The sequence below is a fragment of the Rhyacophila brunnea genome, unplaced genomic scaffold, assembly GCF_057557595.1.
Source record: "Rhyacophila brunnea isolate RB1 unplaced genomic scaffold, BYU_Rbru_1.0 scaffold_20, whole genome shotgun sequence".
NCBI lineage: Eukaryota > Metazoa > Arthropoda > Insecta > Trichoptera > Rhyacophilidae > Rhyacophila > Rhyacophila brunnea.
In genome coordinates, this window is record NW_028232860.1 from 37,731,017 (window position 1) to 37,754,836 (window position 23,820).

General features: G+C 34.3%; 1 protein-coding gene across 1 annotated transcript; it reads left to right on the forward strand.

Moving 5' to 3' along the window:
* Nucleotides 1–18,428: 18,428 nt before the first annotated feature.
* On the forward strand, nucleotides 18,429–23,820 carry LOC147071615 (cytochrome P450 6a2-like). Its single transcript, XM_085948190.1, has 4 exons — nucleotides 18,429–19,548; nucleotides 21,021–21,260; nucleotides 22,155–22,406; nucleotides 23,263–23,820. The coding sequence occupies exons 1-4, from the start codon at nucleotides 18,657–18,659 to the stop codon at nucleotides 23,439–23,441; spliced, it is 1,563 nt and encodes a 520-aa protein (XP_085804316.1). The 5' UTR covers nucleotides 18,429–18,656; the 3' UTR covers nucleotides 23,442–23,820.

A 23,820-nucleotide genomic window follows, 5' to 3' on the forward strand; every position in this document is an offset into this window, starting at 1 on the left:
AAAGAAATGTCACAACAGAAGAAGTGTACTTAGTAACCTCAGGAATACCTACATCCAGTATTCAATATTCATCGATGTATATTATAAGAAATATCTATTTCAAAAATGGATATTTCCATAATTGTATATATTTGTGGTTAACAATGTTTTTGTGTTTAATGCATATAATTTAGTTTCTTTTGCCCAATATATTGTATTTCCAAATTAGCTGATGAACTCTTAATTATAATAAATACAAGCAAAATAGACATTTGGTATCAGTGTTGCCAACTGTTGTATCAGTGTTGTTTTCTTACCAGCTCTAGCATTTTTGAATATGCAGCTTGTTTGCAAAATATAAATCTGGTGTTAAATCTATCATTTTTCGAAACAGCAAACAGTTGATAACTTCTTATAGAAAAACTAAGAATTTTTCACCAAATATAACTGAAATCGACTCATTTCTGTAGGTCGTTTTGTCCGTTTACTTTTGACGAGTTGTAGATTTTATACGGATTGTTAAATATTGTGTGAAATTACATAATATACATGTATTATACCTATGCATATTTCATTCGGTTTTAACCACAATATAATTCGTGGGGATTCTGCGAAAAGTTGGTAAGTCTCGAAATCATGTTATGGAGTAATTGCAACTTGAAAGTTTGATATGCCTTATAAAATCAGGTATAATGCTAATTGAAGTGTACATGACAAAAACAGGCTCATCGACAAAATGATATTATGCAGGAGAGCAAAAAGAAGAATAAAATCAATATTGGTTGGAAAATGGTTTTAATATTAAGTAAAAGAATTTATATATCGATTTCTCATTTATTTTGAAATGCAATAAAGATGTAGTAAAGAGTAATAAAATACATCCTACGTGTTTGTGCATTTTCCTTCACAATGAGCTGATTTTTGCCTTGACTACACTTTCTTCTCCCTTCATTTATAAAACAATGAAATCGATTTTGGTAGTTTTAATAATGATACCATTCTTGAGCACTTCCTCTGTTGAACAAATTGGCATTTAAATCTCAAAAATGAAAAAATGCAATGAGCCTGTTTTTGCTGTGTACCCTTCAATTTCTTTGTGCTTTATGTGCATATTCTATATATTAGAATTATTTTCTAGCATACAATATATTTATATATAGACACATAATCCGTTATTAACTCTAAATACGTAAACTATTGACTTACCAACTTTTGGCAGCAACCCTACATTATGTGGACTAGGAAATCGACGTATTAGTTTATTTTAATGTACACCTCATATAATCAAAATCACTTGACAACATTATTTTCCATATTTATATATATAGGGAGTATATTTCCCCTAAATATTCATAAATTTTTGACCATTTCCAGAAGATTTAAATGTCAATAACACAAAAAATTACCACATACCTTTTATTTCCCTGTCAACGTAATAAATATCTACAGATATTTTATTCAACAAACAAAAGCCGATTTCCAATAGTATCTCAATTTAGAAAGCGCTTCAGAGAGTATTGTAGGAGCCATTAGTTTAAATTTATCGCAATCAGATGCCTATTGTGGTCAATGTGCACGGGCGCAAATTTTTCGAAGATTTTTTTATTGGTTATATATTTTCTCTGAAGAGTTTTCAAACTATGTATCGACTGGAAACGAAAAAGTGTGTAATCCACACAAATCAAATTTTACCGGAGGCACAAAAACGTTTTTGTTATGGTTTTCTGTCAAAGTTAAAATACAAAATATGCATAACCTGGAAGTGCATGATAATTAATAAATTGGTTTTTACATCCCTAATCTGATATTAATTATCGAGTTAATTAAAAAAAAACAAGTTGTTTTTCTCACGTCATGTCATCCTTTTTTTTTAATTGCTAAGCTAAATTTAGATAATAAATCAGCATTTTCAGTTTAAATCCTTTGGACACAACGTGTATTTAGTGGTGTACAACATTATTATAAATAAAACCTATTTTGAAAAAAACTAAGGGTTACGCCCTTTTCCCTTTCTACAGTCGGTATGTTAAATATCTACAGCTTATTATTTTGTTTGGTATAACCCGAGGAAAAGAGGGACTGTTACGGTGTATAATTTATATTTTATAAGTAGAAGTAGAACTTAGAATTTTTAATTTATTCTAATGTAAAATAAATATTGCCAGCATATCAATTTTTTTTAAATGGTTATAAGTTAAATATTGTGAAATTGTTACACAATGATGCCAAAAAAATTAATTGTACGGTGCTAAAATAATTTTGAGGATAAATTTTAAAAATATGTTTTTTTATGTTGCCAGTTATTAATTATTATAACAATATGCTAGAATTTTTAGTGAAAATTAACATGGAATTCTAAGAATGGATATACCTAATAGTATGTATAAAATCATAGATCTATATTATTTGTGGACGAGTAATCTGTTTTTTTTTTTGGTATATGGACTAATTTATATTTGTTTGAATCTGTCTATGTTGTTTTAATAAAATTATTCAATATACTTAGGTGAATCTGAATTTTCTATTCATTGTTTAATATGTAATATTTGTTTTAATAAAAATCCATGGAATGTTCGGGTTTTAATATTAGGAGTCATCCATATTATAAATCACCTACAGTCCATAACTCACATTTTGCAATTCACTCATTTATGAGTTAAATATACCAAGTGCTTCTAAAGGCATTAATTTATATAAAGAAAAATAGTTGGTTATCAAAAGTCACTTTAAACCATGTGAAAATCGTTGACAAATTTGACTGTTGTGTCATAACCACATTTTTCGGTGAATAATCTGAGCTCTGTCATCAAAGCCTTTCTAAGCAATCAGGAAGCTGTATTTCTCATAGTGTGCTGAGTGTCTGCAGCCTTAGAAGTATTTTATATATTTTTAAAAAATAATCCAAATCGACTCACTCACTCATCAATAATATTAAAGGGAGTTCAATACTTTTCTTCCAATTACAAAAAAGAGTGCTCTAGTGGTTTTTTCTATTATCTCAAAACTCGATTTTTGGAATATGTGAGTTATGACTCTAGGCAACTCATATGACCTCACATCTTAATAGGGGAGGGGGTCTGATGATGGGGAGGTTATATCATTGTGAAATTAAAATCATTTTTGATTAATATATTTTTTAATAATCAGTTCAAAGTAGGATTCAAAAATGTGACATAAATTAACAGGGGGGTAAAACATTTGATGAAATATGATATCGGGGTAGAGGGTAAAATAATACCATAATCATGTGACCATCATTTATGGATGACCGAGCGATTATTTATATTCTGTCAATATAAGAATTTAGCATGTCAAAAATGTTAATTTTTTTTTCTATTAATATGTGAGAAAAACGACATATTGTTGTGGTCTTCTTTCTCATACGTGTATGAGAATGTCCATGACGCAAGAAAGTGTTTAAAATAAATGTCTTGTTCTGATGAGTGATAGAAAACTTCTGTTAACAGAACTCTATTATTATATACCATTTAACCCGGCACCTGCCTCAAAAATCGTATGACGCACCATAACTACGCATGAATTTCATTATCGTCTTTGTTCTATACTAAAAAAAGCAATAAAAAATATGTCACAGCTCCAGTCGAGAACCCAAAGCCATTAAGATAATTTCGACACACTAAAAAACCGTAATAAATCAGTTATAATATCAGAAACACTCGAACAAACGAATGCTATCCAAATTTGAAAGAACTTACCGCAAGTCGCCATTTTGTAGCAACTAGTTATCGAGCCTTACTAATTTTCAAGTGCATATCGATAAATCACATATTAATGTCTTCGGGTTGAGTCGTAAACAAATATAAAGGGGACCCTTTTAATATATTTAAACTACACAAACACTTCACTTATTGAATATTATTGATAAATTAACACAAACTCACATATTAAAAAAAAAAACAAATACAATAATAAACCTATTTTAAAATTCTTTAGATGTGTGATATATTTTAAAGCAAGGTGACAGTCATAACGCAACATCACACGTTGGGCACATATAGCGAGAGAGTTTTGTTTTTTTCGGATTTTTTTTAGAATTCCCGCATACGAAACATCTTCTTCTAGGCTTATCGGTATTTTGTGTCGGTAAAATGTATTCTGGCAAATGTCCCGTTGCACTTTTGGGCAATAATCGTACGGGATTATCGCTAGTTGACGCTGTCGGCTTAGGCAGGGGTGCATTTGAAATTCTCACACAATATTTGTCCACTAGTTGTTTTATTACACAGAGTTGAAAATCGCCCAATGTTTTTTTGTCAGATTTAATAAAGTTATATAAATAAAAAGCATTTAATAAATATAAGTCGATCATGTGGAATGCGACCTTTTTATACCACTTGATCGATTTTCTCATACACGACAAGTTGCTAAGCATCATGTCGGACTTATCTACCGTACCCATATTTTTGTTATAATCTATAACACATTTTGGTTTTTCAATGTTTTCGCCAGTTCTATAGTTCACTTTTCCCGTTGGTCCAAATGATGCATCGTGGAGGGTGGATAGCATGTGAACATCCCTCCTATCGTGCCATTTCAGAGCCAAAAGTGGACTATTGTACTTAGCCTCGGTATCTCCCTTTTTCAGTTTGCTGAACTCTGGCATATCTTTACGATTTTTTCTCACTGTACCGCAAGCATTCGTTTTGTGAGAGTGAAGGTATTTAAAGAGCGCCGGACTCGAATACCAGTTATCACACCATAAGGTGTGACCTTTCCCGATATAGTCTTTCATTAGCGTTGTCACTACCGCACCGGAAATACTGAGATTTTCATTGTCTTGTATGTCAGTCCCTTCCCCACAATAAATTATAAAGTCAATAATATATCCTGTCATTACGTCACACATCACAAACATTTTTATTCCAAATCGATGTCTTTTGGAAGGAATGAATTGTTTAAAAATTAATCTACCCTTAAACACGATTATGCTCTCATCTATGCAAAGATTCTGATACGGTATCATCGTTTCCCTAAAAATTGTTCTTGTGTGTTCTAACAGTAATCTAATTTTAGCTAGTCTATCATTTGAGGCGGTCACACTAGGATCAGAAAAATGAAGCATTTGTAAAATAAGTTGGTATCGATTTCTAGCCATTATTTTCCCAAAAATGTCTGCATGCAGGTAAGGATCGGTACTCCAATGTTCCTCTATCGACGTGTGCTTATTTCGAGTCATCAGCATTGATACGGCAAAAAATGTATACAACTCCGGCACTGACGTGTCTGTCCAATTGTGTGACCGCGATTTCGGTCCGAGGTCTCCCGCACTGTACGAATGGTTAAAAAATGTATTCGTTTGGTTCACTATTTCCGACATTATATTTTTATTCAAAAAATGTTCAAAGAAAAGACATTCGGGAGAGGATTCGTCCAAGTCGTTCGATGTCACGCCAGATCGACAATCATTGAATTCGTGAACTATTGGAATATACGGACCAGTTCTCCATGACCGCAAAAATTCAATTGGCTCGTCAGAGTCCGTATCGTCAACATCATGATCAGTCTCATGTTGTTCCAATTCCTCTTCCGACATGTCATAATCTGAGTCCAATTCCTCATTAGTACGCACATTTTCTTCCTCCATATTTACGCACTATAAAACTATGAAATGTTTTTAAAATGTTTAACTACAGTATTAAGAAACGCCAAATCACAGAAACCATTAAACTCACACACCATAGTTATTGATATCAGTATTCATTTTCACATTCACTAAAATGGGACACGGTAGACAGTACAAAAAGTATTTTAAAAATCGCGATAAAATAAAATCATACGTTCAATAGTTAATCATGCCAGTTTTAATGTGATAAGTACACCAGACAGCAAAAAAAGTATTTATCAACGATTGCGGTAAATATTCAACTTGTATGCGATAAATACAATCCCGCGCAATGGCCCGCTCGGTTGAAAGTCTGTCGTATACTGCGCAGTCGCGGCGCGCAGTTCAAACTGATTTCTGTCGACCGGCAAAACTTGGCCGTACGAATTGGTTCGAAACTTTGGTGATTATTTTATATTTAGAACCAATGCTTTTAAAATATGTCATAGGTGGCAGGAGAAGGACAAATCAGGCCAAATTTACGTGAAAAAATCAGTCCCGTATGATAAATATGGACGCGGTGGCATCGATTTATACACATGCGCATTGCGAATTTGGCCGATTTGTACAAGGTGTGTGACATCGGCGCCGGCCGGGTTAAGAAACATTTTTCAATAGAAATTAAGTTTTTATTTGTATCAATAGTCAAATTATCTAGAATGTCCGAATGTATGGGATATAAAAATATTTATAATATTAATACTATCGACCGATGGTATTTGATGGAATTTAAAAATATTTATTATTACTGTAGATTTTTTTACGTATCTGTCATAAGTCATAATGTAATAATTAATGGTTTTGCATCTCTTCTGTTGGAGATATGGAACTTTTTCCTATCATACAATCATTCAGAACAATGGTACTGATTTGTACTGAAGTTACTTCAGCCAGGAGTCAGTCTTGTACATGCTCTACAAGTCTACAACTTAAAACTATGGTAGCCTGAATCCTGAAATTCTTCATCCATTTCTCCATAAAGCACACAACTATTGAATAAAAGCATTGTCATGAATGGTAACTAAATACTATTTCAAACTTCAATTTGGTTAGAGATTTTTACAAAGTAATGTCAAAAAATATATTAAAAAATATTAGAAGCTCTTTGGTTTTTTTTATTTACTTAAAAATCATTACAAGAAGTAGGTAATCTAATTGACATTGCATCTATATTCTCATAGTGACGCATGCTTCGCCTGGGTTTATTGAGGATTGTATGTACTCACTCATAAGTGGCGGGCAAGAAGCCGCATGAGAAGGATGTCTATGTTAAACGCTGCCATAATTCCACATCGAATTATTTTAATATCTTATAATACACCAGGGAACACAAAATTAGTGGTAACAGGCTTACAGTATCGGGTGTGGTATAAAACGGGTACAGATCTCGGGTGTGGAAAAATATGAGGTAAACTTAGAAACTTGTTAAAGAATTTATGTGTCTCTCATAATATGCATTAGGCCTTTCACTCATGGTGAAACTAAAATCCGACAAACTGGTTGCTGATGGAACTCATAAACTGGCCAATGATTGTTGCTTCGCACACGGCGTTACTGAAACCCACTTGAAATAATAGTTTCATAACCTCAAACTGTCAAAATATAATATATAAAATAATATAATATATATACAAAATATAAACGGGAATATTCGGACAGCCTGTAATTATATTGGCAGGGGTATTTCTCAACTTCTGCCACAAATGTTAAATTAAAAATCGGTTCGCCCATCCTTAATTTTTGACATCTTGACTTGTTATTGCTTATTCTGTTCAATTCAGTTCTACTAATTTTGGTATGAAAATATGATTTTTCATTGAATCTACCGATAATTGGCACCACTGTTTTATGGGGAACTGGAAACTGAGTGACTTGGAAACTAGCATGTCCCATCTCTTCAGTTAAGTAGCGAACGTTTTGAAACAGAGATTCCAGTCTTGCAGTGCACGAGCTGCCATTGAAATACATTAGCTAGATACTGGCTGGAATTTTGGTTTAAGTCTCGTCTTTTTTGAGTATTCTCGTGAGCGAAAGGTCTTTAAGTTTGTCACATAAGACCCGTTCAATATCTACAACAGTCGGCTCGCTTTGTTTCCCTTGGGCTTTAATGGCCTAAAAAAATAAAGTGGATTCTAATATTGCTACCACGCCCTGTAGGGTAAGCCAATACCCAATAATTTTGTGTTCCCTGCAATATACACTTAAAAAGCACTTTCCGTGCACTATAAATTTTTATAACATTTTAATATTGAAGTATTGGAACATAGTATTATTTTTACATGAAATAGTTTGAAATTGCCACGTCGAAAATTTATTAACTATCAGTTCTGTTTTTACCATGTCCATTCACGGTGAGAGTATCATTTGATAATTACACTTTGCTAACAGAACCTTGCATTTTCGGCAATGACGACCTTTACCCGTTTACCTATTTTAGATCGGAATGCATTGATATCCTATAACAGAGTGTGTCGAATTTTATAAAATATACGTAAATACTTTCATTTACCTTAACCGGATCCTATGCCTTCAGCGAGTATCAACAGGCTGCACATACAAATTTTGCGAGTTATCTCGTCCGACTTTAAACTCAAATTACTAGCCACTGTCGATTGATTTGCATAATCTAAACCATTAAACACAGTGACATCTGTTTGAATAATTATTATGAAATACTATGCCACAAATTATCAGTATTACAACGATTTTAGTAAGAGTTTCGCTCTACATTCAATGTGTGTCATTAAAAATCTGCAGCCTGTCAGATACTGCCATAGTAATATTTTGAGGCACAGAAAAGGAATTTACATGATTTTAGGTCCATTTATGGCTATAGTATTTGAGTTGTCAAAAAATTTGTAATGCAACTATGTACCTTATTAAATAAATGGCCATCTGTATTTTTTGAAGAATATTATTATAACAATGTGCAATCTCTACATATATAAGTCTTATCAATTGGAATATTTACGTATTATCCTATCATTTTATTTCTCATATATAACAGTTGTAGAAGGTATTTTTACATAGTCTTAAGTGGTGGATATGTGTACCTGATATTATGACTTGTTGACTTTTCATAATAAATATTTCTTATACTGTCAATTTGTGTTGTTTTATTTCATTGTGCAAAGAAGCGAGCTCGAAAATCCACACTAGACAAATATAGTGTAAATATTGAACCCCTCCAGCTCATCTATTCCATACACTAGACTGCTACCGGTGGCTATCGAGGGTAGTTTATCATATTTATGGATTGAGGATTATAATTGTTACAATAAGTTAGCCATCAAAACTGTCTATCTCACTCTAAAAGTTAACACAGCTAAGAGAGATGCTGTTAAAACATAGCACATATTGTAACAATTATAATACATAAATATGATATGGGGGCGTTTTGCTGGCAATTAGAAATGGGGTAGCATTATCCACACAAACTTTATATCCACTCAGATCAAATTTCAGTGAATATGATTTTAATTGGTTGAAAGTTAATTTTAGCTTTTGTTCACTGTACTTGGCCGCTGTATACTTCCCTCCCGGCAGCTCAGCGACTACATACAGTGACTATTTTCACATAATAGAAAATTTGGTACTGCCCAAGAAAAAACTAATTATTTTGGGAGATTTTAGACTTGAGACACTTATTGTGCCAGACAGATGTAGTTTTTCACCTGTTCGAGCTGAATGCCATTGATGAGGATCTCTTTTTGGCCCGCAAAGCAGTTGAACATGACTTTATTCTTTGATACATTTATTTTCAAGCCTACTTTGTTGCTTACTCCAGCGAGTTACTGCATTCTGCTTTGGAGGCCTTCTGAGTCTTGCAAACTACTATTTATTGTTATCGGCAAAGCGTAGATGACTCACGTATTCTGCATTTATGGGGACCCGTGTCATTCCAGTCAAGTTGTCTAAATAAGTCTTCAAATGTAGCTGTAAACAGTTAAGGTGAGATTGTATCACCTTGTCGGACTCCTTTGCTGATAGGAAATGCGCGATGCTTTATGGAGATGTTGTTGCGCTACTGTATATATTATTGAAAATATTTATATAGCGCCCGGGGATTCCTTGATTTCTGAGTGCATCGAGTATTGAAAATTTCTTTATGGAATCGAACGCTTTCTCATAGTCTATAAAACCCATGGATAGCGACAGCTTCTATTCCTGTTACCGCTCTGATTTCTCTGATGACTTGGATAATATGGTCCATAGTGCTGTATCCTCCTCTAAAGCTCGTTCTCCCGGCTGGTTCTCATCTAGTACATATTGCAGACGGTTTGAGAGAATTTTATCTTAGTGGATTATTGGATTTGCATCCTTCTGCTTCTAAGGTAGGTATGGCATTTGCATCTTTATGCTATGCATATCTTAGACTAGGACTTTCATCTCTCTGCCACTAATAGATAAAGCCTTTAGCATGACAATTCTTAAAAAACTCATTTTCCCCAAAAACGGAGTTGCATCCATCTGCCTCTGAGGTACAGATATTGAGTAGGGTAACGGAGATAAAAGATTTGGGTGTATTGTATGATGCAAAGTTCACTTTCAATCAGCATATTCTTAACATCAGTACTAGATCTAGCAAAATGCTTGGTTTTGTTATGAGGGTTTCAAAATCATTCGAAAACGTCCGAGTGCTACGTACATCTTACGTATCATTTGTGTTGAATATTCTTGAATATACTAGCATTATTTGGAGTCCTAATAAGTCCATTCACACAATTAAATTGAATCGAGTCCACAATAGATTTCTTAGATTTCTCTACTTAAGAACATACGGGTTCTTTCCTTATTGATATTCCTATATGGTTCCTTCCAATGATAATAAAATGAATTTCCCGTCTCGTTTTCTTCTGGGTATGCTATCAATGCAATCCTTGTCCACCCGAAGAGTGATTGCTCTTTTAAAGCATTTCTTTTTACTTCTTCGTGGGTTCATTTACAATCCGTATATACTGGCAAATATTAATTTTCATGTTCCCACCAATATCACCCGTAACTCTACGGTCTTCAAGATACCTCGTCGCAGGACAGATGTTATGTTTCATGGTGCTGTGTATCGTGCGATTAACTTATTTGATGGCACCATAAAGGTTGATTTATTTTTTATTACCTATATAATGTTTGTGAACGTGTTAAATAGGTTAAATTTATAATTGTATATATTATCATGTTTCTTTAATATTTACATAAACACATGCTGTCTTTTCTACTTTCTTGTTATATTAGTTGTTATTTGTAATTCAGATATTTTTATAATTTTGTATTTATTATGTATTATGGCGCATTGGCCAATCGCTGTAATGCCGTAATACTCTTTTTCTAAATAAATAAATGATAAACTACCCGCCCATAACAGTCTTGTGTATAGAATAGATGCACTGGTACAATCATTTATGAACCACAAGATCTGCCTGCACATCTATTCTATTCAAGAGGCTGCTATCGAAGGTAGTTTATCATATTTATTGAGGCGGTTAATTGCTACAATAAGTTAACCATCAGAACTGTCAAAAATCAATATGTTTTAACAGCACCCTCTTGGCTGTGTTAACTTTTAGAGAGAGATAGACAGTTTTGACAGCTTAGACGGCTAACTTATTATAACAATTATAATACCTCAATTCATAAATATGATAAACTACCCTCGATAGCAGCCTTGTATATGGAATAGATGCGCTGGTGTATACACGATGAGAAATCTTGATTGGTTACAAACGATATGGGGTGAAATCAATGTCGACTATATTCAGGCCGCCGTGTCACTAAAATGCGAATTACGATGGTATCGCTAATTATTGATTAGATTATATTGGACCAGCTAAAAAAGAAAATTGAAGAAAAACGGCCTCATTTAAACAGGAAAAAAATCCTCTTTCATCAGGACAATGCCCGTGTTCACACATGTTTACAATCAATGGCTAAAATTGAAGAATTGAAGTTCGAATTGGTCGACCACCCACCGTATTCGCCAGATTTAGCCCCCAGTGACTTTTTCCTTTTCCCAAACTTAAAAAAATGGCTAAGTGGACAACGTTTTTTTTCAAATGAAGAAGTCATCGATCGGACAAATGCTTATTTTGAGGACCTTCCAAAAACTTATTTTTCTGACGGTTTAAAAAAAATTGAGAAACGTCTAACCAAGTGTATTGAGCTCCAAGGAGATTATGTTGAGAAATAAAAAAAAATACAAAAATAAAAACTGTTTTAATGCTTTTTTCAAAGGAATTATTGACCCACCCTCGTATCATAGTAGTTCCATTTTTGTTCGTACTTTAGATAAGTTTGTGGGACTGTAGTTCATTTTTTCACCGGCTATCGTTCTAGTGCGCAGGCGCATAGAACATATCCCAACTGTCGCGTGAAAATTCAGAAGCTTCCGAACTATTTTGATTCATGCATGCAATCTTTCAACTTACATTTTCTCGTTATGACCGCGATAATACGTATTGTCAGCAATAAATCCATGCACATATCTTCTTCTTATTGTGCCATCCCCTAGCGGAGGTCGGCCACCATCAAGGCGATCTTATCTTTGTCATCTGCTACCCGGAACAGTTCAGTGGAGCTGCACTCGTACCAATCACGGAGGTTCTTAAGCCACCAAATGCGGCGCCGTCCTCTGCTACGCTTCCCATTGATCTTTCCTTGAATGACAAGTTGGGGAATGCTGTATTTTTGTCCTCATAATGTGGCTGAGGTACTGTAGTTTCCTGGTTTTGATACTATGTAGAACTTCTCGGTCCTTCCCCATTCGATTGAGAACTTCAACATTTGTCACCCGGTCAGTCCAAGGAATTTTGAGGATGCGTCTATACAGCCACATCTCGAAAGCTTCAAGTCTCCGTGACATCTCTTGGTTTAGCGTCCATACTTCCATCCATACCATAGAAGAGAATTGAGAAGAAAGATGCACATATAAACGGGGTATAATGCTGAAATGGTCTTATATTCGTATGTCCCAAATTTGGCCACCCTACCCAGGTTGGATTTTCAAGTATTAGAAGGCATGAAGGTTCTATTAATTATTTTTATAGTAAGTAATATGGGGTATCTACATAAAGTGGAAACTTTATTATTTACTCTTAAGAGCATTGCTGTAATCTCTTTATCTCATACATTGTTTGATTTAATTCAAATGTGATGATTACTAGGTAAGTATATTTACAAAATCAACAATGTTATCTGAATATTTATATAAAAAGTTTGCACTACTTCTCTTATCTAAACTGTGACTTTGTTAAATAATATTTCAAATTTCTATCATAATAATTATAACAATGTTACTAATGAAAACTTTGTTGCCATTGTTATATTGTAAAAGGTTTCTTCCCGAATCTAAAACAGTATAGAGCATGGCTAACCAATGGTCGGCAGCGGGGAAGCTATCTCATTGCAGGAATCTGCAGTTATGACAATTGGTCCTAAATCTCATACCGATAGCTGTGTTTGTAAATTGAAATTCTTTTTACATAATGTAACACAGCTCACAGAAGATTATAATTATAGTTGAAATAAAACTCACAGATCTCTGAAATCATTATGTCATAGGCACCCATATGTACCCTTTTTACGTACGCATGCCAAAATTTCCCAAATAATATTTTTCGGCTGTCTGACGTGCCAAGCAGTTTTTGATGACGAAAAAAATGAAAAAATAGTTTTTAGGAATTCTATTAATAAGGTTTAAAAATTACAATTAAGTTCTTGAGATTCTATCTTCCACCGTGTTTTTAGCCGAAGGCATATCATTTATTCTTTGAATAATTTTTTCCTTGTTTTCAAAATTTTTAAGGAGATTGTGGAAGCATTTAAACCACTCTTCTTTCATATATTCTCCATCACGGGAATAGTTTTCCATTTTTAGCGATCATTGTTATATAAAATTTTGTAATTGTGATCTTTGACGTAACAATTACAAAATAAAAGGTTTTCTAATAAAGTGAAAGTAATTAATAGTAAGCATGAGACATGAGACAAGGGCCGTGAAGTTACCTGATCTTTTCCAAGCCGAACTCCACTATTCCTTCAGAAATCTCGCAACTGATAACTGTAATTTGAATTAAAAAAAGTGATTACACGGCTGAAGGCGCGTGCAATCCAGGTTTTAGGATGTACATAATAAATTTCTGGGCGCCACACGATCTTACGACCGTGAAAGATAATAATTAAACAGTGTGGAATATAGAATTGGGAACAATAAATAAAAGAGCGATTTATACTTGACAGAAACCATATTATCGCAAAGACAATAATTTAAAATACATTAAATGGATATTAAGCAGCTCGATACTAACTTTAAATACAAGCAGCTAAGTTTGAAAAGAAATAAAGGAAGAATGGTGAATCAAATAAATAGTTTTAAAATACCCAAATTGGAACGATCAGAAACTCTTGACACGACGGCTGCATCGTGCTCCGTTAGGTGACGTCCATGATTAATATTGGGTAGACCCAAGCGGAGCACGACTGTTCTGGCGGCAGACAAAATCAAAAAGCCCTGTTGCTTCTCTCACACCTCGCGACCTGACAATAGCGACATCTGTCAATTCGCGAACGCTCTTTCAACTTGACCATCGATCATAATCGAGGTTGCCAGCGGGTCAAAGTTAGTTATGTTAAAAATGAACATAAAATCATGTTTGATGGAAAATAACAAGCAGCTATTATATTTGAATGACTGCCGATAATTAATTCCATAATGTTTGTTGATTGAATATTGTTATATTTAATTACCCTATCCTAAGAACCGATCTATGCAATTATTATATATGTACATTAAACGTAATGATTATTCTTGAAGAGATTTGCCTGCTATATTTTATACAATGCGATCTGTCATTTATGCATGAATTTCGTCATTTCCATTTGCGCATCGATTGGTAAAAGGCAAAGAAAATACGCATGGCTATGTCATTATTATTTTTTAATATAATATAAGTATATAGGTACCTATTATTTATTTGTAAAACGTTTTTTATAAAAAAATATTTTTTAAATTATTATAGATAATTTTTTTTCTCTTAAACCAGTGGTTCTTAACCTTGTTGGAGGTACTGACCCCCACCAGTTTCATATGCGCATTCACCGAACCCTTCTTAATTGGAAAAATAAAATATGATTTTTTCAAATTCAAAACATAGGTATATATTTTACTGGTGCACAAAATGAACCGTGCATCAACATCACTGTGTTCAAAGAACAAAACCATCAAATCATGATTTTCACACAAAAACAAAAACATAATAATGAATTTTTCTTTTTCTTTCCTTTGACCATGTCCGATCCTAATAGGATCATATGGGCCTCCACAGAGTGGAGGTTTGTATTAACAAATTTTATTTTTATGAGAAATGGATGTCAGCCACTTGCTCAACCTATTAGGACCATACTCTGACTCATGCACAAATTGAAAAACAATATGTGAACTTGCCAGACCCAGGATTCGAACCTGGGACCCTCGACACTATAGACCGGCGCTTAATCCACGCGGTCATCGTGGGTGAATGAATATTTACTGCAAATCAGTGTGACTTCTGCTGTTGCCTTTCAGAGACCAGTTCAGAAATGCGCGGCTTCATGTCATTTTCGCAACAAAGTCTGTTCCTTTTCTTCATTTTTATGTCCAGCATCCACGAGAAGGATTGCTCGCAAAGATATGTTGTAACAAATGGTATGAAAATCTCCAGAGCTTTCTTAGCAATAACAGGGTACGTTACCATTTGTTGACACGAAGACAAAAGAGTTGCTGTTGAATCTGGCTCTGCTGAATTTCAATGATTTCATCGAGGTATTCATCATTGACATCTGTTGTCTCAACACTAAACGTGAACGGCTGTCTCACTCATGCTGGATATGACTCTTTTGTACGGAAGTATCCGTCGAGAGACTTTGCAAACTCATCTAAGTGCATGGCAATTGCTTGCTTTAGTTCCGCGGATACAGAAATGTCTCCGATTCCAGATACATCTTCGATCTTACTTACACAGTCGTCTATCAGGGGAAAGTTTGCAAAGTTATCGTTCTCTGTTCGTCGTTTCCATAACGGTAGCTTTTTTTCGAAAAGCCTTCAGGTTTTCTTCCGCTTCGATGCTTTTGACTCCACCGCCCTGTATCTGTTGTTCCCTGCAGCACTGATAAGCCAAGCGATGTTGCGTGATCACCTGCAGCCAATGATGGCCAAGCGGGGCGTGTCATCACGGATCATATGAGTTGGGTGTGTGTCTTGACCTCCGCCGAACCCCTGAGACTCACTCACCAAACCCCTGGGGTTCGATCGAACCCAGGTTAAGAACCACTGTCTTAAACCCATTAAGTGCTGACAACGCGACTGAAGCGTTTCCATTAGTTTGCCATTAGATATAATTAACATATTTAAATGTGGTAATTAATTAGTAATTATCTGGTCAGCAGTAAATGTGTTAAAAATGAAACATTCGTGTGCCATGTAAAATCATCTCAGTGGCACGCGTGCCATAAGTTCGCATCGCTGGTCTATATGAATGAATTGAAGTTAAAATTGGACCTCTAATCCACTAATTAAGTTAGGTTAAGGTTAGGTTGCAGGATCATTTATTGAGAACTTCACACTACGGCGATGACATTTGTTTACCAATTCTCAAGGCATATGAAAAGACAATCTATCACGATGAATAGATAAGCAGCCAACTTCGGTATTATTATTTGTTTGAAAAATCATCTAAAATTTATGAGAAACCATTTATAACTGCACTCGAGTAAGTAGTCACAATGAACATTAAAAATGTCAGCCATTGTGGAAGTAAGAAAATCAGATAGGCAACTGAGCGATGTTAATATTTGTAAAGTTTACCAACATAACCATGCTTCATGCGTTTGCTAAATAATTTCAAATGTCAAATAGCCCAAATTTTTTAGATCATATGCAATTTCTTTTATTCGATTGCCTTAGGTAGGTATAGTTTATTGTTTTCATCATCACTATAACCAAATGCTGCTGGTTTAAAACCGACAAGAATCGTGTTTTACAACCAAAGAGGTTGGACGGTCTTTAACATACTACCATATATTTCCGATACAAAATTAATTTCACAGTGTGATACGGTGAACTGCATACCTTCAAATTTCCAGACAGGCTGAATTTATGATTATAAAATATTATTGTCTTAGCATAGCTATTTGAGTATGTAAAATATAATATTATAACTGGAGTTTCCCAAATACCCATTATATTTTGCATTATGTGTCTAAGATAATAATATCTCATATCATGTGATTCTGTAAGTCAAACAAAGATAAGAATGTTAATTATTGTAATAATGTCTCCACTGCATACTTACCAAACTCATTTTTCTTAACACGTTAGATGCACAACTATAATACTACCCAAAATCTAATAAATCAACACTCCGTACCCTTGTTGCACAGCCTCTAGGATTTCGTTGCCGTGGCCATCCCTTCTTCATCCTTAATAAGTGCTACAAAAGCCATCTATGCACAGGTCTAACATGGTACCTCTTCTATCTCCCTCCACTCTCTTCTCAGTCACTAGTTCTTCGCTACCACGTACATCCACTGAACTATATGAGTTCGTCTATCCATTTAGGACATCCCAGTGGTCATTTAATGACTCTTGAGCATGGCCACACATCCTAAAGTATGCTTCCAGTCCGGTATCTTTAACGGACCCTCTATCTAACGCTACGGTTAAGGACAGTGTAATGCAGTGTTTCCCAAACGGTGTACCTATCACGCACCGCAGGGTTTGGCGAGGTAAAATTAAAAGCAATCCGAATATTTTTAGCGATTTATTTAAATAAATTTAAATGTTCTTATAAAATAAATTCAGTTGTTGGCATTTTGCATCATATAAATCACTGGTTCCTAAACTTCCTCGTGTCGAGAACCCCTTTTGTAGTAGCCAGATAACCTGCGGCTACCAAATAAACATTAATATATAGGTATTTTTTTTAAAGTGACAAAACTCACAGCCACATATTTTTTTAATGTAAGGCGATATTTTTTACTCTTCATGGAACAAATTTGCAAGAATAGTGCATGTAAAATAATATAAATCGAAAAGATAAACGTCAATATGACGTTATGAAGTCGCCTAAACCAAGCCCCTCTAACCCTAGGCCCTCAGGCTCCGCTGGAGCCTTGTCAGCTCTCCTTTTGTGGGGCCATGCTCTTGGGTATCACTCTATGACAGCATTTGTCCACCTCATTGCCATTTGTATCTTTTGTGGTCTTTCCACGTTATGCCCAACATGCACCTTTATATGCCACGTTTCGCTACTTTTCATTATTGTATTTCTCTTATATTAAGAGTCAATCTTTCACACGTATACGTGAGCACTGGTTGCACACATTGGTTGAACACTTTACGCTAACGACACAATGAGAGGTCACTTTTAAAGATACTATTCAAGCGCCCAAATGCACTGCATGCCAGTTTGGTTCAGCTTATGGTATTCAGCATATAGTTCATATTATGAATATGAATTCTTCTGTCGTGTCATTGCGAGAGTTACGCCTATACTCTTCCTGACCATGCCTTGGTCATACATATCCTCAATGTTGTAGCTGGTTAGAACGGGCGGACAGACCATCAGAAGTTCGCGCCGCCTTTGCATCTTTAAGGATCATCAGAGTATCCCCATTCATATATTAATATGAATATTAATTTATTATTATTTAAATCTTTCCTCAAAGGCTTGTTGCTATAAATAAATAACATTTACATACTTAGAGATAATAAAATGAATAGAATAGAGATAATAGAATGAAGCATAAAACTAAATTGACTTTGTGAAAACAACAATTTAATTTGTTGCCTCAGTTATGCATTGCAAGCAACGAAGGGGTTAATAATAATATTGTCTTCTCGTTTACTCTACTAGCATAGAAGCTAGAAGCGATATGAATATTTTATTAAAATTAACTGTCACATTTATGAACAAGTAATATTCCGTCTAAGCATTGACATAATTACATTACGTATTCTTGGTGGTTCGATTTTATGTATTAGTAACAGTTTAAATTATTTTGTTGTGAAAACAGTGTACAGATAATGGCGTTCATCTTTCAGTCGTTCTGTGGTGATTTAATAGTCCTTTTAATATGTTTATTTGGATTGTTATATATGTGGTTCCGCCGCCGGTATACCTACTGGGAAAAAATGGGTGTTTATTCACCTGAGCCATCTTTCCCCACGGGCCATATCGAAGGTATTGTCTACGGAACTTTACAAATCGGACAGCAATTTGAAGAAATTTACTATGCACATAGAAAAAGACCTTTCATCGGAATCTACATGATGCATAAAGTCGCTTTGGTAGTTAATGATTTAGATTTGATTAAAAATATTCTCGTTAAAGACTTCATGCACTTTACTGATCACGGTTTAGTTCATCACGAAGAATCTGAGCCACTAGAAGGTCATTTATTCAACATTAATGGAAACCGATGGAGAAATATCAGAGTACGGCTTTTACCGTCATTTACATCTGCTAAAATGAAGACTATGTTTGATACTGTTGTAATGTATGGAAAAGTAGTGCAGGATTATGTGGAGTCAAAGGTATCCGCTGGACAAGTCGTCGACGTCAAAGAAACTCTTTCCAGATTCAGCACCGATATTATAGGCACTTGCGTTTTCGGGATAGAGTGCAACAGTATCAAATCTGAGGTTTCTATGTTCAGAAACATGAGCAAGAAATCGCAGAGACTGCCATTCTTGAGGTCTCTCATTCAAACAATGTCTCTAATGGCTCCGTCCATCGTGGCCAATCTTAGAGTCAGCATGTACCAGAATGATGTTAACGATTTTTTTTCTGGTCAAGCCAAACAAGCTATGGATTACAGAATCGATCAGAATATCTCCAGAAATGACTATCTTCAAGTGTTGATGAAACTCCAAGAAGAAAGGAGAGCACAAGAAAAAGAACATGGAAAAATTTTGGGTAAGTAACTACTAATTACTTAAGTATTAAGTTGGCAACAGATGGTGTTTCGAAGTTCATCGGAGCTCGATTGTCGATTGTTTAAAATTTCAATCAATATTTAGCTAGCTACATATTTTTGTGACTTATACGGTGTTTAAATGATAAACATGTTATTAAATTTATGGTACTATTGACCTGTGTATCCTTGATGATGAGTAGCCAAAATATGACGAAAGCTTATCATTTCACGACGATTGACAAAATGAGTATTTCTTTGTGATGATTAAAGAAAAGACAAGCGTTGTTGTTTAATTTGTATCAACTCAGTGACTTCAGCAAATAGTTTAAATTGAAGAATAACAATGGAAGAGTGTGGTAGAACGTTGTCATTTCTATACTATAGATTTCAAAATCAGCCAAGTCCATAATGTATGAATAGGAGAAAAACAGCTTTTTTGTTTTCTCAAGTAGGTACACAGTCACGAGGGTGAAAGTTTATATTATTTCGATTCTAGAATATTTAAAATTAATAAGTTCCACATTTCGATAATGCAGAAATGTTAGAAAGCAGTAGTTCTTCAGCAATTCACAAAAAAAGTCAAATATACCTAAACATGGACCTGGCTGATTTTGAAAGCTAGCAACACTTATAGTCAGGGAACTCAAAAATAATGGGAACTGAAATACCTAACAGGTGTGGAGAAGCAGGCAACCGATCTCGAGCATGGAAGAATTCGGGATAAACTTAAACACGTGTCAAGAATACGTCATACGTCGAATACTGGCAACTGCTTTCGGTTTATGCATTGACGCTCATTTAATATATGTGTATTGAAGATTACAACACACACTAATGCACGTCTATAATGCGTGTGTCATTTTCGTAGGACACTCACACATTCAAAACCCTGCGTCAAAATGTAGTGTATTGGAATTTTGCCTATCGGAATTCTATTTATAAATATTATTATAATCTGTTCTATGATTATAGTGCATACATCACAACCTACTTGATGTTGGACACGCATTACATAAAACAATTATTATAAACCTTGGTTTAGCAATAATTTTATAATTATAAAATTACTTATTTATGACTCAAAATGTCCACTTATTACACAAGATAGACAAAAAATTGTGACCTTTTCCCTTTGATTTTTTAAAAGCCAACTTCTCTATTCTTCAAAAATACAGATTCGTTCTCTTTCGAATAATTATTCTATTGACATGTTCAATAAATAATTTAGGCACCTCAAGTTAAAATATATTTTTGTTGTTATTTACCTACTCAACTTATTGTTCATAACATTATATGCTAATTTTATCTATATTTATTGTCTTTTACTTTTTTATTTCTAATTTAATGAAAAAAACTATTTTTTTAAATATTATGTATAATATTAATTTCACCTGACATTTTATATAATATTTTCTTTCGTAGACGAATGCACCGTTTATTAAAAAAATCTAAATTCTTGATAAATCCACAGATGAAGACGACGACGCCACAATGACTATCGGAGACTTGGCTGCACAATTCTTCGTATTTTTTGTCGACGGCGTTGAAACCTCGTCGACGGCATCCAGCTTCGCCATGTTCGAGTTGGCGCGCAACCCTGACGTACAAAAAAAGCTTCGAGATGAAATCGACGAGGTCGTCGAAAGACATGGGGGAAAGATATCATTCGATGCCCTCACAGAAATGAAATATTTAAACCAAGTTGTAGAAGGTAATTTTGTACACTATTTAAATTTATAATTTAAAATCTGTTGCATACATGCTGTATTTTGAAATTCTTAAGTGAAGCCTGCACTCAGCCTTTTTCAAAGAGGCACCTAGCGGGAAAATACGAAGCTTGCAATTTGAGAAATTTTTTTGACAATTTACAATTTTAACTGTATTAATTAATAAATACGTATCTGAAAACATTAAAAGGAAAAATATTTTTTATTTTAAGTCAAAGATAAACCTACAATTTAAGAAAAATGTTATAAAATGTGAATTTGGTGCAGGGTCCCACGTTGTTATTACATTATTATTTTATATTCTTATTTATTATTAAATTTAGTTTATTAAGTTTTCTATTTTTTGTGATAGAGATTTTAGACTAATTCTTGATTTTAATATTTTTTATATTCATTTTAAAAAACATCGATTTTTATAAAAATATAAATGTGTATAACTTGAAATCCTTTATATTTATATCAAATCGAGCTTCAATATTGGGACCATACCTAAATAAGATACCTTCAAATTTAAAAAAAAATCTGTACATATTCTTTTTGACACTACAACAGACCACGAGGCCCAATGGCAGAAGTGTAGTGAAACAGTAGTAATATAAGTGAAACAAACACCAGACAGAGAAAATCACATAAATATATTGTAACCTCGCGGGGAATCGAACTCAGAGCTCCCGGATGAACAGCTAGCGCCTTACGCTCTAGACTACAAGGTCACCTGTAGCCTCAGATATATAAGCAAACAGTGGGGATTCTCAATCTTTAGTATGCCCTTCACCGCATGGGCATACGCATTGTACTCCTGTTTTATATTGTAAGGATAAGTAAATTGTAGTTGCACATAATATGGGAAAATAAAATAGTTACTTTCTAATTTCCAGAATCTCTCCGAATGTATCCACCTCTTCCCCTCGTGTTGAGGGTCTGCACCAAGGATTACACAATACCTGAAACTGATATCGTAATAAAAAAGGGAACTTCGGTGATGATACCGATCATGGGAATTCACAGAGATCCAGAAATTTATCCAGATCCCATGAAATTCAATCCTGATAGATTCTCTGCTGAGAACAAAGCGGAAAGACACCGATTTGCTCACATTCCGTTTGGCGAAGGACCGAGAATGTGCATGGGTATGATATAGAAGACATTTTCTCTAGAGATAATCAAATTCGTATTGAGTTTAGATATTGATATTTCCTGCGATTTGTGGTTGCGTCTAGCCGTCGTAATGGGCGGTGGGCCGAAGTCGAATCTGATTGTACAGTGAAACCCCCCAATTCAAGGATTTTCAAGGGACCCTAAAAAAACGATAAATGCGGGATACATACAAAATAACTTTTTTGACGTCTTGAATTATTTTAAGTTTCTCAGCTAAAGTTATAGTTTTTTTCATGGGGGGCATTTTAGTTCCGACTTATAAAAATTCGTGATACAAGATGCGAGGCAAGATGTCATTGGAGGCAAGACTGCGAACAAAGCAACGCGACTGAACGGTCAGGCGAGATTGAGCGCCGACCGATATGTGCAAACAAAGCATAATAAAAAGTAGCTATCATGAACTATGAAAGTGACATGAAAAATATTTAAAAATCAATCGGGTCAATCAATCAAAAAAGTCAATCGGGATAATATTTGTGACAGGACCATAATATTTACAAACAATGCATCATAAAAAGTATCATAAACAATTCTACGAAAGCGTAATGAAAAATATTCAACAAAAACGGTCAATCGGGATAATATTTGTGATGGGATCATAATATTTAGACGATAGACCAAGGAAAACGATCAATCGGGGAACGGTTAATGCGGGATTATTTAACATTGTTCTTATGGGTGTTTGGCGGGACTTTAAAAATGAACGATCCGTGCGGGAAAACGATTTATGCGAGAACGGTAGATCGGGGTTCCACTGTATTGTAATTTGTAACGTAAACTAACCTCTTTGCCAAACTATAATAATATTAATTATTTGTTTAATTTTAGGTACCAGATTCGGTTCATTAATGGCGCGGATGGGTCTTTACAACATCATATCCAAGTATGAAATAACAATCGATGAAAAGTATATCGAGCCGGGCGAATTCGAGTACAACAAAAACTCATTTATTCTATCACCGATCAAGGGAATCAACGTTACCTTGTCGAAAAGAAAACTTGTATAATATATTCAATTTATGGAAGGAGTTTAATGCTACTAAGGACATCTATTGAAGGAGTCACGACAATGCCAAAGCTCAATTAAATATAAATAAAAATGATATAAAGATAAACACATTTTTAACACATTAACAGGACAAGGATTAAGTAATTATAAGTGACATTATACTTAATCAAAAACATAGTTGGAGCAGTTTTCAAATACGGTTTAATTAATAAACCATAACGGCTCTGTATTAAAATTAAGTCTTAACATTGGATTCCAATCCATAGACTCCTTTATAATGGTGTTATTGTTTCCTTAGCAACGTATGTAATTTGATGTTCTGACCTAACTTGTCCTAATTAAAACACTAAAACCATAAATAAACATAACAAAAATCA